The sequence below is a fragment of the Panthera leo genome, chromosome B3 (assembly GCF_018350215.1).
Source record: "Panthera leo isolate Ple1 chromosome B3, P.leo_Ple1_pat1.1, whole genome shotgun sequence".
Taxonomy (NCBI): domain Eukaryota; kingdom Metazoa; phylum Chordata; class Mammalia; order Carnivora; family Felidae; genus Panthera; species Panthera leo.
The window spans coordinates 70,650,279-70,666,558 of NC_056684.1; the positions used below are offsets into that span (position 1 = coordinate 70,650,279).

Here is a 16,280-nt window from a genome sequence, read left to right on the forward strand (position 1 = left end):
TACACATTGTTTCAAGATAAGCAAGTGAGAGAGAGATTTGGGGCCAAAGGAACTTTTGGATGTCTTGATCATACCACATATGTGACCATCCTCTTCACCTGCCTATATCAGGTGCCCAGGTGCATCTAATTCTACAATCTGATAAATAATGGGGGGAACAATCTCACTCTGTAGATTCATTTTGGAAAACAAAACAAAGCAAAAAAGACAGGAAACCATTTTCTGTCATATGTACAGCCCTACTTGAACTCTAATAGAATGGAAGTTTCCCAATCCTCTTTGGATATACCAAAGATTGTGAATTTCCATATGGAAATGGCAATCTGGTGTTCTTTCCAATTATCTAAAATATTTAATTAGACGAGGTCAAGTTTTCATTGAAATTCTGCATCTAATTTCAAACCTCATCTTTGGAAAACTAGAAAGAGCCTGAGAAAGAACAACCAAAATTATTTTTTAAAATTCAAAAGAGGTTTCTGAAAACAAGGAAGAAAAAAACAAGTGGAAAAGCAGACCCAAAGTATTCTTATAATTTATGGCTGAGTAATAATGTGATTATTTCCTAATGTGAAAACAATATGCAAAGGGTAGTCACTTGTATTACACACTTATTATTTCCATGGGACAGATATAAAGATAAGCTTGTACTAAAACAGACAAAATTAAACCAATCAGAAGGGTAGATTAAGAGTATGTAAAAAATATTAAAACCTAATTACTCCAAAACATTGTTAAGTCTTAGTCTATGATCTAACTTTTTAAAGTAATATTTAATATTCAGGGACTTCAGTACAATAAATATTTTCAGATCATCCCTAGGACATTAGCATAATAGGACTTCACTAATAGTGATGTTGAAATCATTACATTTCATGAGACAAATACAGACAACTCTATATTTGAGTTTTAATTGAGGTATGGGCTAGATTCTGGTTATTCTTAAATTTCTTACGAACGGAAGAAATTTTCTGCCTTCAGATAATATGAAAACACAATGCCAACCAATATAGAAAGTTCACTTGCAGTATTAACTGCCATGTTTGGAAGAAATATTTCCAGTTTCTGTATTTCTGAAGTCTCTGCTCACAGTAAGAAATCCAGCCTGTGAGTATTCTGTGAAGGACAAAACCAGCACTATCTCTAAGCATGAGGGACTGTCCATCACCTAAAAATACCTTCCACCACAACATTTTCCTAGGCTGACCCCCTGCTGGGATCTGGGAAGCAACATTCACCCTATCAAGTGTTTCATGCTTCACATTCAAAGAATAAACTAAGAATTCGTGAAAGTCAATAAATATGTTTTTAAGTTGGCAAAAAGAGACAAAGGAATTGAGGAGAATGCTTAATGAGAAGTGAAAGCCTTTATGGAAATACCCAAAGCAGCACGGAGGAAAGAGAACAAAACCAAACTCTTTAAAAAATCAAGGGCTATTTGTGGACAGTTAAGCAACTACTCTAGTTTTTCTATGCAAGGAAAAAGAGAGGTCTACACAGAAAATACTTAAAAAAAGGAATAAAATTTTCCTTGTGGGAGTGGTTGTGGTTTTTTCAAACAATGTATTTTGCTATTTTGTCTATTTTTGCCTGTGTTGAGCTAAAAGTATTCTCAGAAGAAGAAATTTGACCACAACAATGACAGAAAGAGATTTACCAGTTGAGGCTTAAATGCTATATGAACTTCTTTTGGGGGCATCTGATGTATTTTCTAATTTCTCCTGTAACACCAGGAAATGTACACCATTCATTGAAGATGATACCTATGATGGTATCTCCAACTGAGAAGGAAGGTATAATCTTTCTGCTCTAATCTTTCTGCTCTAATCTTTGTTTGAAATATTGCATCTTAAATTTCATTTGGGAGAAATTAAGAATTTAGCAAAAAGCAACTGAAATAAATAAATGGAAAATAGGATCTAAGAGGAACTACTGTAGAATTAGGTAATCCTAAGACAATACTGCCATGGGTCCAGTGCTTTTGTTATATTAAGCTGATCCTATTTTATCCAAACCTTGTTTTTACCTTCCAAGACATCACCAGTCCTAGAATTCCCTGATGCTATGAGAATTTCATTGCTCTGTGAATGCATCTAAGGGTATAAACCTAGAACAAACTCAAATGATTTCTTAAATTTAAAAACAATGAATGTCAGAGAGGTATAAATACGGTTTCAGAGCTAGAAAGAGGAGCAAATGGGGTGAGTGGAGCTTTAAAAAAACACATTTTAGAAACTTACATGATTACATGTCAGGAGCTATGTGGGTTTGAGGAAGGAATGTGTTACCCTGCTATTCCTCCCACCAATCTCTTCATACTTTCAGACCAGCAAAATTATAAATTCTCAGATGATCATCATAGTTGCCCGAGTCTGTGCCCTAACTGCTTTCTTATAAGTCACGCTCTAGTTGAGGCCTGGCTGTACAATTGGAAAGACCTCTTGTCCCCAGGGCTCTGGATGTGTCTGAGGCTTTTATGGTTCTTATGCCATTGCTCAGCCTAATGAGCCTTAGGATTCTCTAGGCTGCTGTTGTCTGAATCTCAGTTCTTGCTAAAAAGCTGAGCTTAGACCCCACAGACTCCAAAACAGTCAGACCTTATTGCATAACACAGCCCACCCCTTTTACTTACTTTGGATTGATTAATTTGGCACTGGTTATGCTACCAATTTCCATGTGTCAATCTATACCTGAGTAAAATGATTCTCACTGCTTTCTATATGAAACGTGGTCCTGAAGTAAGCAAGGCTGAATGATAAATACTAAGTTAGCACTGCAAGCTATAGAAGCAGAAACACTTCCCTCAAGGTGTTACAGAGCCTTCATTACAATACCCGAGTCTCTTGATGATACTTCAAGCAACTTATCTAATTGGTGCCTATGTATGGATCTTATACAGAAAACACAGCTGCTGTGATTAGTAATTGAATATTTTTTATAAATTGTTGCTGTCAAATATAATTTTTTAAATGTTATAAACAAAATTCTCAAAAAGGTGCTTAAAACATGTCAAAAATTATATTTAACTCTTAATGAAGAAGAGCAGGATAATGAAGCCAGTTCAAAAGATAATATAAAAATGTGGCTTCAACTCTGGAAAACAGTGTGGAGGTTCTTTAAAAAATTAAAAATAGACCTACCCTATGACCGAGGAGTAGCACTGCTAGGAATTTACCCAAGAGATACAGGAGTACTGATGCATAGGGCCACTTGTACCCCAATGTTTATAGCAGCACTCTCAACAATAGCCAAATTATGGAAAGAGCCTAAATGTCCATCAACTGATGAATGGATAAAGAAATTGTGGTTTATATACACAATGGAATACTACGTGGCAATGAGAAAGAATGAAATTTGGCCTTTTGTAGCAACGTGGATGGAACTGGAGAGTGTGATGCTAAGTGAAAGAAGCCATACAGAGAAAGACAGATACCATATGTGTTCACTCTTACGTGGATCCTGAGAAACTTAACAGAAACCCATGGGGGAGGGGAAGGAAAAAAAAAGAGGTTAGAGTGGTAGAGAGCCAAAGCATAAGAGACCCTTAAAAACTGAGAACAAACTGAGGGTTGATGGGGGGTGGGAGGGAGGGGAGGGTGGGTGATAGGTATTGAGGAGGGCACCTTTTGGGATGAGCACTGGGTGTTGTATGGAAACCAATTTGACAATAAATTTCAAAAAAAATGAAAAATAAAAAATAAAAATGTGGCTTCATATAGAGTATTTAAAAAAAAAACATTGAAATAAAATTTCTAAGTTATATGTAAACTGGTTAGTGTCCTAAAGGGCAACACAATCTTAACCTTTGGGATTACCTTTTCTACCACACTAAAAAGAAAATTAACACAATTTAGCAGTTTTCTATTACATCTCTCTTCTCAGCATCCAGAACTATGAGAAATAAATTTGTTTATATGTCACCTAATCTATGGTATTTTTGTTATAGCAGCCCAAAAGAACTAAGAGAGTAACTAACTTCTATTTCCTCACTAGCACAAACAGAAGAGTTGATATTTGAGAATATCTTTCACACACAAGCATCTCAGCAGATCACCATATTGCATACATTTCATAAATGCCTATAATCCCATGCATCTCTTTTTATATTTCTTAAATAGGAAGCAAATTAAAATTGGGCCTCACAATCAATATTTTTGTGTGCTATCTTATTAAGAGTTGTCTAGGTATCCAAAGATTTTTCATCAATTATCAAGTTAGTGTTAGTCAAGGTCTTAAAGTTAATAAAGGATATTGGAAATTATATATAAAATGACATTACAGAGCAACACAATTACTATTTATAAACTATTTATTAGAAAACATTCAATTTGGTTGAACACATAATTTTACATTTTTAATAATGCTAGATATGTGAAAGTAATGCTAGCTCATCTGATCAGTAAAACCAATAGATGAAGTTTATTAAATTCATATTAACCAATTTTCCTATGTGAAAACAAAGTGGTCTTACAAAAAATAAAATGTAAATTTGTGTTATATTCTAATCTATTATAAAATGATGAAGAAAAACTTATAGTTCCTTCTAAACCAAACTAACCAGCCCTTTTGATTTGTCCAAGGAATTATTCTGAATACCTGAACTTGGATTCTTACATATAAACGCTTCTGGGCTACCAGTTTCTGTTAGAAGCTGTTCATTTTTTCTTAAAAGGCTAGCGCATTTAAATTGTTAGAAATTCAATTTATTTCTTTCCCTTATTTAAAATTTGTGAAAGAACTTATTCTCCATAACCAACTAGAATTAGAGCGCCATTAAATTGAAGAAGCTCTACAATATAATATATAGATTTCTTCTAGGAACAAGAACATATTTAGCACTCATACAAGAAGGATAAAATATTTCATCATTTACATACACAAAGAGAACTTTCAGCTGCAGTTAACAAATCCAACCATAGGTTAAAAAAAATATGAACACAGATAACATGTAAAAATTCCTATAGAAAAAAAAAGAACATGTATTTTCATTCAACAATTATTTATAATGCTGCAAATATATGCCAGGCACTACGCTAATGACTAAGTTCATAATTATTTTGAACAGAAGAGACACTGTCCCTCACAGAGTACACATTCTAATATGAAAGACAGACAAGGTATAAAATAATTGCAGATTTTGATAACTGCTATGAATGAAAAAAACAGGGTGATGTAATAGAGAGCAAGTGAGAGGCACCAACGTTAGAGAGCATGGTGACTAAAATACAGTGAACAAGGGGAAATATGAGATGAGTTTCAATAGGTAGCCAGAGTCCTATAGGTCATGGTGAGGAGTTTGGACTTTATTCTAAAAAGAGTGGAAAGAATTTGAAGTAATTTTTAAAAAGTAACTGAAATTATTTCATAAATTTTTTTATAGTATCACTCTAGAAGGATCAGATAGAGGAAAATGGGAAAGCAGGTAACTGGCTGCCTTCCAGAAAAGAACTAATAATAGTTACACTAGGATACTGGCAAAGGAAATAGGCATAAATGGATAGATTTGATATTTTTATTTTTTTTTAATTTTTTTAACATTTATTTATTTTTGAGACAGAGAGAGACAGCGCATGAACAGGGGAGGGTCAGAGAGAGGGAGACACAGAATCTGAAACAGGCTCCAGGCTCTGAGCTGTCAGCACAGAGCCCAATGCGGGGCTCGAACTCACAGACCGCGAGATCCTGACCTGAGCTGAAGTCGGCCGCTCAACCGACTGAGCCACCCTGGCGCCCCTAGATTTGATATTTTTAAGAGATCAGACATTTTTAAGCATGGATTAATGTAAAAGCAGTAGAAACAAAGAGAAATGGACAAATTAAGATTTTTTTAGAAGTAGAAATGACAAGAGTTGCCTTAATTACTAATAATAGAAACCTAAATTGTTTAGACCTACTACCAACAGAAAAAAAATGATAAAATGCATCAAAAAACTAACAAGATAGAAGGGAACAACAACACTGGATTCTTTGGGTGATTCAGAACCCAGAGAAATAAACAAAACAGTGGAGCACGAAACCTTCATTTTCCCTGACAGGATTGTGTCAGGGCAAATGAGGGATTCATTTCAGAAGCTTTGCAAAAAGAAGTTAAGGCCCAGGGTCTTCCCTACATGGGGAGCCTTATAATAAATACTCTTCATCTTAAGCACACAAAGGGGGACACAAAGAGTTATATCTTTAGGATAAGTGGAAAACAGAACTACTGGGTATTTACCCAAGGAAAACAAAGACATTAATTCAAAAAGACATGTGCTATATTTATTTCAGCATTATTTACAGTAGCCCAGGTATGGAAGCAATCTAAGTGTCCATGAGTAGATAAATGGATAAGGAAGATGTGGCAGATAGAGATAGATAGATAGATAGATAGATAGATAGATAGATAGATAGATGAATGATATAGGTATACACACACACACACACACACACACACACACACAATGGAATATTTCTCAGTCACAAAAAAAGGACTTGTTGTTGCCATTTGCAATAACATGGATGGACCTAGAGAACATTATGCTAATAAAATAAGTTGGACTGAGAAAGACAAATATCACGTTTTCATTTATATGTGGAACCTAAAGTACAAAACAAATGAATAAACAAAAAATCATATCTATAAATACAGAGAACAAACTGATGATTGAAAGAGGGGAGGAGGATGGGAAAATGGGCAAAATGGGTAAAGGAGATTAGGAGTTGCAGGCTTCCAATTATGGAGTGAATAAGTCACAGAACTAGAAGGCAGGAACTAGAGTCTATTTTTCTTGACGTTCCTTTACAGCTATTATTTTTGTCTTTAGTTTCCATTGTTTATAATTTGTAGAGTGTGAATTTTTTATTTTCAGTGTTAGAATGTATTGGACTTACTCTTTGAAGTTTTAGTTTTTTATGCTTGACCAAGTCTAAAAAATTTTTCAGATATGATCTCTTTAAATATTGTTTCTGACTTTTCCTTTCTTCAGGATTACTAATTAAACTGTTAGACTTCCATGTTTAACCTCTCTTCCATTTTTCTCTCTTTTTTTTTGTCTATTCAAAATGCATTAATGTAGAAAGTTTTCTGATGTAGTCTCCAGTTAATTTATTTTCTTATTTGCTGTCCCATCCACTATTAAACCTGTCCATAAATTTTTAATTTTCATTATATTTTCATTTTTATTTCTGGATAGTTATCTTTTCTCAAAAAAAATATATCCTAATATCCATTAATCAGCCTGTTTATACATCTGCCTGGTGTCATTGGATGTGGATGTTACACAATAGAGAAGTTGAAATCAATTGCCATGATGGAAGAAGTCTGTTAGGGATGGGAGGGATGGATGTTAAAAAAATGATGCTGGGGCGCTGGGTGGCGCAGTCGGTTAAGCGTCCGACTTCAGCCAGGTCACGATCTCGCGGTCCGTGAGTTCGAGCCCCGCGTCAGGCTCTGGGCTGATGGCTCGGAGCCTGGAACCTGTTTCCGATTCTGTGTCTCCCTCTCTCTCTGCCCCTCCCCCGTTCATGCTCTGTCTCTCTCTGTCCCAAAAATAAATAAAAAACGTTGAAAAAAAAAATTTTTTAAAAATGATGCTGACCTTTAGCTTTTATGGAGAAGAAATGCCTGCCAGCTGCTAACCCAGTGGTGGGGATGTGTCAGCAAAAAGTGAATCTAAATACCACAGAAAACAAATCTACATGCCAAATGTTACTGTTCACTAAGGCAGAAGAAAATTCCAGTGAATTTCCAATATCCTTGCAAACTTGATGCTAATAAAAGTATCTCCATCACAGTGGGCAATTCCCCACCATGATGTGAACAAATTTTGGAAAAAATTTCTTCATTACAAAATGGACATATTTTCATTTGGATTGGTACAAAAGATAATAGTTGACAACCTGTGGTATGTCTACCACAGATGACATTAAGATGGAAAGAACTGATCCTAGACAAAATTATTAAGTGGGCAACTATATCTTGGTTCCTGTTCACTCTACCTTTTGTAATTCTTCCCAATCACCATATACATATTGTGGTTCTAACTCACACTGACTCTTGATGCTCAAAGATCCCCGCATTGCACTATAATGACCTATAAATGTTTTATTCTTCAATTTTTTTTTTTTGCTCAAATGCCAAATACAAATGGGAATTTGATTATTCTTTGTTACTATGCCTGATTCCAGAAATTCCCTAAAAAGTCAGTCAGATGGTGAGATCTTAAAGAAATATACAGGAAATAGGGGAGCCTGGGTGGCTCAGTCGGTTGAGCGCGGACTTTGGCTCAGGTCACGATCTCGCGGTCCGTGAGTTCGAGCCCCGCATGGGGCCCCTGTGCTGACAGCTCAGAGCCCGGAGCCTGTTTCAGATTCTGTGTCTCCCTCTCTCTGACTCTCCCCCATTCATGCTCTGTCTCTCTCTGTCTCAAAAATAAATAAAAACGTTAAAAAAAAAAGAAATATACAGGAAACATATTAGAGGAAATATTTTTGTAATATGATTATATGGGCCCCTTATACTCAACAAAAAAAGGATAATTCTTAAAAAAAAAAAAAGTACATGCACACACAAAAGCTTATAAGAGGGATACCTGGATGGCTCAGTCACTTGAGCATCCAAGTCTTGATTTCTGCTCAGGTCATGATCTCAGGTTCCTGGGATCGAGACCTATGCCAGGCTCTGCACTGACAGATTCTCTCTCCTCTCTCTCTATCCCTCTCCTGCTCATGCACTCTCTTTCTCTCTATCCCTCTCTCTCAAAATAAATAGACTTAAAAAAACAAAAGCTTAGAAGAATGTTAAGAGAATCTTGAGAGAGCTCATCATGCTATGACACTACAAAGCTAATACAATAAGACATTAATTCTGAAGAAAACCAAAAATGTAAAATGTACCATAATGGATTTACTTCCTGCACTAGAAACAAATATTTCACAGTCTTTAAGCTGTCCATTTTTTTTTCCTCATAAGCCAGAAATTTTTTTTCTACATCTCTCTGGGGATTGACAATAGGGCTGCCTCCTTTCCCTAGAGGAACCTTGGTTTTACAAAGTAAAGGACAATTCATAATTAGCTTTGAGTTCAGGAGACACAGCCACATATTCATCTTACACAACTATTTATTTTTCCTAGTTCTTCTACCAAAGACACCTAATCACAGAAGGTAAAGGCAGATGCTGGCCTGAGAGACTAGCCTACCCAAAGGACTACCAAAGGACTACTGAGGTGAGAAGTCACTTTTTAAAGTACACAAGGAGCCAATCTCTGGAAATACAGACTAGAAATATATAGAGAATAGGGTCCTCTCCAGAACTCCATTTCTATATTAAATGTTTTATGTAGGTGTTACTTGAATCCTTTCGTCCAAATTAAAAACTGGAAACAATTTCCAGTATCTTTCCCACATCATCTTCCAGGCATCTCCCCTGATGAGACTCTGGCAACCACTGCACAGTTAATTGAACAAAAGAGAGTTTGTTTTTCAGTGAAGGTCTTGGAATCCACACTTTTGAGACTAAAATTGAGACTGAGAAGAAAGGGCATAGCTGACCCACTCTTCCCAGACATAGCTACCAGTATGCAGAAATTGCATCATGCTCCTACCTTTTTTTTTTCCCTAGAGAAATAAGCCTAATTTTTGTTATTGTTTTTAGTATCTTTGATGAAAGATCTGAAGAACAAAATCCAAATAGCTTTAATTCCTGGCAAAGTCGTGGTGTTTGCCACTAACTGAGGTAAGTATAGATGAATCAGCTTTCTAAAACATTAATTTTTCTAGCTTTTTCACAACTCCAAGATAGGTTCTTTTGAAAACAAGAGTCAGTTATGTCAAGAACTCATAGAAGATAATGTTAAACAAGACTGAAAGCATTGTTTCCCTGATTCCATTTTAGGAGCTGTATGTACACATCACTCCAGGGTTCCAAAGAGACATAGCACTGAAGACAAAGTCACAATACAAATACCATTCACTAGGAAGTCTTAGCAGGTTATGAAATTAGGAAAAGCAAATCAGTTTTGAGATGTTTCATAAATGCATTTAAAACTAATGTTGGCTCTTCATGTCGTGTGTATATATATGTAAACACACACATACATATTTAACTCATGAGTAGCCACAGCTGGGAAAATCACAGTAATGGTTTTATCTGGTAAAAATAGATCCTATGATATCACTGCAAGCTGAGAGAAGCAGACCCAGGCAGAAAACCTGGCCAAACCAAGATAATGGCATGGAGAAATTAAAAGTCCTACAGGATATGTCAGACATAAACATACTTAATACCAACACCAGAAGACTCCTTGGGAAGAGCGAAGTATTTCTTTACCTTAAGTGAAGAAACCAAATCAAACTATTTCAGGTCTTTCCTCTTCCCTGAGTTGCTATACATTTTCTTCATTAGGTTGGCCAGAGAAACCAGATCATTAAATGTTTGGGGAAATAATCAACTCAATCTAGATCAGAACACAAATTCCTATTTCTTCTTAAATACTAAGTCAATCTGTCTCACTGGCTGCTTCCTCCAGTTATATTTCTTCTTGGGCTTCATGGAGTACTTTTCTTTTAATAATACTTTTACAGAAATATTAATTGAAGTGGCAACTGTCTGAAGTGGGCCACAAGAGCAGAGAAAAGCAGAGTTTCTCAAAGAAAATCTGGGTCCATAGTGCTGCTTTACTGAGTAATTTAGTCTTGAGGGAAAGAAATGTATCAGGGCTACATCTACCCACCCTAGGACCTTGGTCATGTAGCTGTATTTGATAAATAGAGTATTCAGATGGCACAGACATCGAGAAGTCCTAGAAAAGCAATTTGGGCAGCTCCTTGTTATGGTTCCCAGGTATCTTCTCAGTACTTTCATAGGTCATATTTACAACCTTTCCCTTTTCTCTGTGGACAACTGAAAGGAATAGGCTTCAATAGGACCCAAAGGAACCAGTGCATATACATTTTTAGTGTAGGCTGGGTCCACTTCAGGATCTCAAATAGGATGACTAACCATCCATCCTGCTTCCCTGGGCCTAATGGGTTTCCTGAATCACAAGGCTGCCAATGCTAAAATTGGGACAGTTCCAGACAAACAGGTACATTTGGTTACTCTAATCACATACCATATTGGTCTACTACCTCCCCTTTGTATATGCCCTTACTCTCATCTGCCCCTACAACTTCCCTCCCAGCTTCAAGGTCTAATGGAATGTTTCTTTCCCTACATACATGAAATGACTAAGGGCTTCTAGATAGAAATCTGAATTAAGATTCAACTGAAGGTATAATGATTTACTCATTTAACAATTACATAGTACATATGGCCTAAAACATAATGTATTAGATACAGAAAAAGAATCAAAGATGATTAACAGTTGGTCTGTATTCTCAGAGGTTGATAGTCTAGTAGGTAAGCTAAAACATGTAAAGAAATATCCATGATACAAAGTATAAGGTGTAAATTATTTAGTGCAGAAAACTACCAGAGATTTTAGAATGTTACTTCTCATTCATTCTAGCTTAAAAAAATAATGAGTCATTTGTTTAATGTTGATTCAGCAAATATGTGGGCATGGCTATAGAGGCTGCACTGCACTAGGCATTGATAATATAGAAATGAAAAACATAACTTCTGTCTCATAAAGCTTATACACTGAAGAGATAGAAAAGCAAAAAGATAGAAAGAAAGAAGGAAGGAGCAAAAGACACCTTAGGTAGGGAGAACAGCATGTCATTTGGTGGAAATGCAACTATTCTTATTGGACACTGAGCTCAAAGGTGCACAGGGAAAGAGATGAGTTTAAATAAGTAGATAAAGATCAGATCATGAAGGACATTGTATGTTATGCTCAGTTGTTAGGATTTGGTCTCATGGTGATGTCTCATTGCTGCACAGATTACATCCTAAATGAACATCTCTGGATCAGGATCCTCTTCTGAGTCAGTGAGAGAATTCATCCTTCTGGGTTTTCCCTGCAGCAGGGATATTCAGGTCATCCTGTTTATGTTCTTTTCCATCATCTACCTCCTGACTCTCATGGGAAATGGAGCCATTATCTGTGCTGTTTTTTGGGATCAACATCTCCACACCCCCATGTACATCCTGCTTGGGAATTTTGCATTCCTGGAGATCTGGTATGTCAATTCCACTGTTCCAAACACACTGATCGACTTCCTCTCAGAGACCAAGACCATCTCTTTCACTGGATGCTTCCTTCAATTATATTTTTTCTTTTCCATGGGCTCCACTGAGTGCTTCTTTCTCTCAGCAATGGCCTTTGATCGCTATTTTGCCATCTGTCATCCTCTGCATTATGCTACAGTTATGACCAGACAACAGTCTTTCAACCTAGCAATTTCCTGTTGGGTATGTGGCTTTCTCTGGTATCTGGTACCTGTTATTCTTATCTCCCAACTGCCTTTCTGTGGTCCTAATGCAATTGACCACTTTGTATGTGACTCAGGCCCACTGCTGACCCTTTCATGTGCTCCTGCCCCCGTGTCCAAGCTCATCAGCTATACCCTAAGCTCCCTCATCATCCTCCTTAGCTTTTTCTTCATCCTCATCTCCTATGCCCTGGTTCTACTTGCTGTGCTTCAGTTGCCTTCAGCATCCAGTCGGCATAAGGCCTTTTCAACATGTGGATCCCATTTGTCCGTGGTGCTGTTATTCTACGGGACGATTATGGTGATGCATGTGAGCCCTGGATCCAGCCATTCTACCCTGATGCCAAAGATCATGACCTTGTTCTATGCAATGGTGACTCCACTCTTCAACCCTTTGATTTATAGTCTTAGGAATAGGGAAATGAAAAATGCTCTCTGGAAAGTTCTGGAAAAGTTTAAAATGTCTTTAAAAGTCTTTGACAGCAGACCCAGCAGAAGTGTGAAATAATCTAGTTTAGTATGATATGGGTGAAATGGCCACCCTTTTACTTTAATTCACTTGAGCAGTCATTCATTGGACATATAGTCACTGAAAGCCTCCTCCATATTAGACACTTTGCTTGGCACTGGATTATAAAGATAATTAGGAAGATAAATCAGACCGAGTCTCTTCCATCAAATAACAATCTGGTAGGGGAGACAGACAAGTAAGAAGATAATCGCCATAAAATCCAATAAATGTTCTTATCAATATACATACAATTTGTCACAGAAACACAAAGAAAGAAACATTTAATTTTGCCTGGGTTTTGTGGTGGTAGAAATTAGTGTTAAGGAAAACTTCAGTCAAAGCAATACGAGACATTTGTGTCTGTGGTGGGAATAGGGAAAGCCTTATGTTTCTGTTCAGCTTCTAGCTAGATTTTTCAATTACATTGTGATGTCTTTGAAAGGATATGGGACTTTAAATCAGAAGGTCTGGATAGGAACTAATTCTTCCATCAATCAACTATGTGAATTTGGCAAGTCACTTAATTTCAACTAAAATTGGAATGGTAATTTCTACACAAGAGAACAATTAGTGTGTGGTTCTACTGAGATAATGAGACATCTCTTGCACATAGAAAGCATGCAATAAATGTTAAATGAATATGAATATTTATGAATTCTGTGTTTTCATGTTCTTTAACAAAATCAAAAGAAATCACAGACTCCGCACGTAAGTCACCTCCCATTACTATCGGCAAAGCCCTTTTACAACAGATCTCCTCGACTTTTCTTGGGACATAGAGTAGATTTCTTTCATTTACATCCAAAATACCCTGTGATTAAGTTTTTCTTTGGTTTGGTTTAGTTTTGGTGTACATGCACACACAGTATTCTAAAGAATTAATCCTCAAACTGGCTTTTGTATATCCATGGGAATACATGAAGACTTTCCAAGAGGTACATAAGCATAGATAGGTCAATTTCCGGATCCTCCACTTACATATGTACATTTCCTAAATCTGCTGTGCCTGGGAACACACAGGTTGCTGGAGCTTCATACGGCCTCATTTCACACAATCACTCTTCTCCCACTTCAAATATAAAGCTTGCCTTTCACCTATTCTGATCTTAATATTAACATTGCTTAAGTATATATACTTCTAGTTAGGGCATTAAATGAGTCATTTGAAATACTGATCTCTCTACTGTGAGAGTGAGTGAACTTAACTGTCAGATAATAAATCCTTTTGTTAACAGGTGGTTTACCAATTATTTGTTTCCAACACAATTAAAGTAGAATGGCTTTTTGGGGTTGTCCCAAAAGAAAAACTGAGGCAAGGCCTTGGGTGCAGGTAGTTTATTGGGAAGTAGATTCAGGAAACAGGAATGAGGACTAAGAAGAAGCTACAGTAATCACTGAGGGATTGATTCCCCTAGAACCTCTGAGAAGTGTCTATTTGAATGGCATGAGGCTAAAACGTTTATCAAATAACTATGGCTGCACCTTTACTCCTTATGTTTCCAAAATGTATTGGCTGGTATGCTAAGCCAGCGGCTGTGACTTCAGAAAATGCCCTGGGAAGAAAGCAGAACAACACATGGGTGTGGAGTGAGGGGGAAGGGATGCCATCAGGCTGATTCTGAGCTCCCAAGGGACTCTATGCAGTCAAAATCAGAGGTGGGTCAGGAAGCTCAAAAACATTCAGTACAGAGGCTACTTAATTGATTTGCTTAACAGACAATTACAAATAATTTTGTAGTTAACAGGCAAAATGTGGTAGTGGTAAGAATCAGGCTGTTTGAATTCAAATCCTGGCCCCTCCCATCTGCATGATTCCATTATTTCATATTTAAAGAGGTAACAATAAGAGAACTTTCTTTATAGTGCTGTGGTAAGGATAAAGTGAATTCATGTACTTGTCAGAGAACCTAGCAAAAGTGAATACTAAACTACCTCCATCATTATGATATTTTGTTCTTCTGTCTACAGATAATTTTTTCTCAGTACAGGCTCTCATTTGGAAGTTAATTTTCCGTCCAAAAGAAAATTCCCAATTACTAGAATGTAGCTGAAAACATAGGCATTAGAACAGAGTTAACTAGTCGAAACAATGCATACTCAGATCAGAGTGTGATAGAGTATAGAATATACCAATAATATAGGCATTCCTGAGTCACAAAGCAGAAATATTAGTGTCTTAAAGGAAAAGCAGACTTTCTCAGCAATACAACTGACAAAGACTATCTTAACATAGGTTATGAGCAAATGCACATGCAAATGCTGAATCACCCATATTAAAAAAAAAAAAAAAGCCCTCATGTAAAAGAACATAAGACATGCAGAAAATTACCAGTATAGCCAGCACATTATAAAAACATTTATAAACAAATGTACCCCAGAATGAAACAGATTATTATGTTATTATCATAGGCACTTATTTCATGAGAAGGAACTAGAACTTTATATCAGATTTCTACTTTCAATAGTTTATTGTGTAATACTTATAGTTTAATGAATACATTATATTGAAGATCATATACATTTCTTATTTTTATAGGTTGGACTTTCATAGATAATATGCTCTCTGTCTTCTTCAAATTCCTAGTTAACCTCTTTACTTCAAATATTGCTATATATCATTCTTTCTCAACTAGGAGTATCTATCAAAATCAATAGGCCCTTTCTACAAATTATATTTGCCTGAACCCTGTCCCTGGAGATTCTAATTCAGAAGACGAATGATGTGTCTTAACATGTCAATTTTGTAACAAAATCTCTATAGATGAGTCATGTTCACACAACCCAGTTAAGAAAAGCAATTTTACGAATCAAAACCACATTGAGATAACACCTCACACTGGTCAGAGTGGCTAAAATTAACAACTCAGGAAACCATAGATGTTGGCAAGGATGTGGAAAAGGGGGAACCCTCTTGCACTATTGGGATTGTAAACTAGTGCAGCCACTCGGAAAAACAGTGTGGAGGTTCCTCAAAAAATTAAAAATACAATTACCCTACAACCCAGCAATAGCACCACTAGGAATTTATCTAAAGGATAAAGGAGTACTGATTCATAGGGGCACATGTACCCCAATGTTTATAGCAGCACTTTCAACAATAGCCAAATTATGGAAAGAGCCTACATGTCCATCAACTGAAGAATGGATAAAGAAGATGTGGTATACATATACAATGGAATACTTCTTGGCAATGAAAAAGAATGAAATCTTGCCATTTGCAACAATGTGGATGGAAATGGAGTGTATTATGCTAAGTGAAATAAGTTAGTCAGGAAAAGACAGATATCATATATTTTCACTCATATGTGGAATTTGAGAAACTTAACAGAGGACCATAGGAAAGGGAAGGGAAAAAAAAGTTACAAACAGAAAGGGATACAAACAATAAGAGACTTAAATACAGAGAACAATCTGAG

At 36.4% G+C, this 16,280-nt stretch overlaps 2 protein-coding genes across 7 annotated transcripts in view; one reads left to right on the plus strand and one right to left on the minus strand.

Moving 5' to 3' along the window:
• LOC122222252 (olfactory receptor 4N2-like) overlaps positions 1-16,280 on the minus strand; it is a 127,657-nt gene that overhangs the window by 47,149 nt on the left and 64,228 nt on the right. The gene's annotated exons all lie outside the window — the stretch shown is intronic.
• On the plus strand, positions 11,875-12,861 carry LOC122222583 (olfactory receptor 11H2-like). Its single transcript, XM_042943149.1, has one exon. It carries the CDS (start codon positions 11,875-11,877, stop codon positions 12,859-12,861), a length of 987 nt encoding a protein of 328 aa, XP_042799083.1.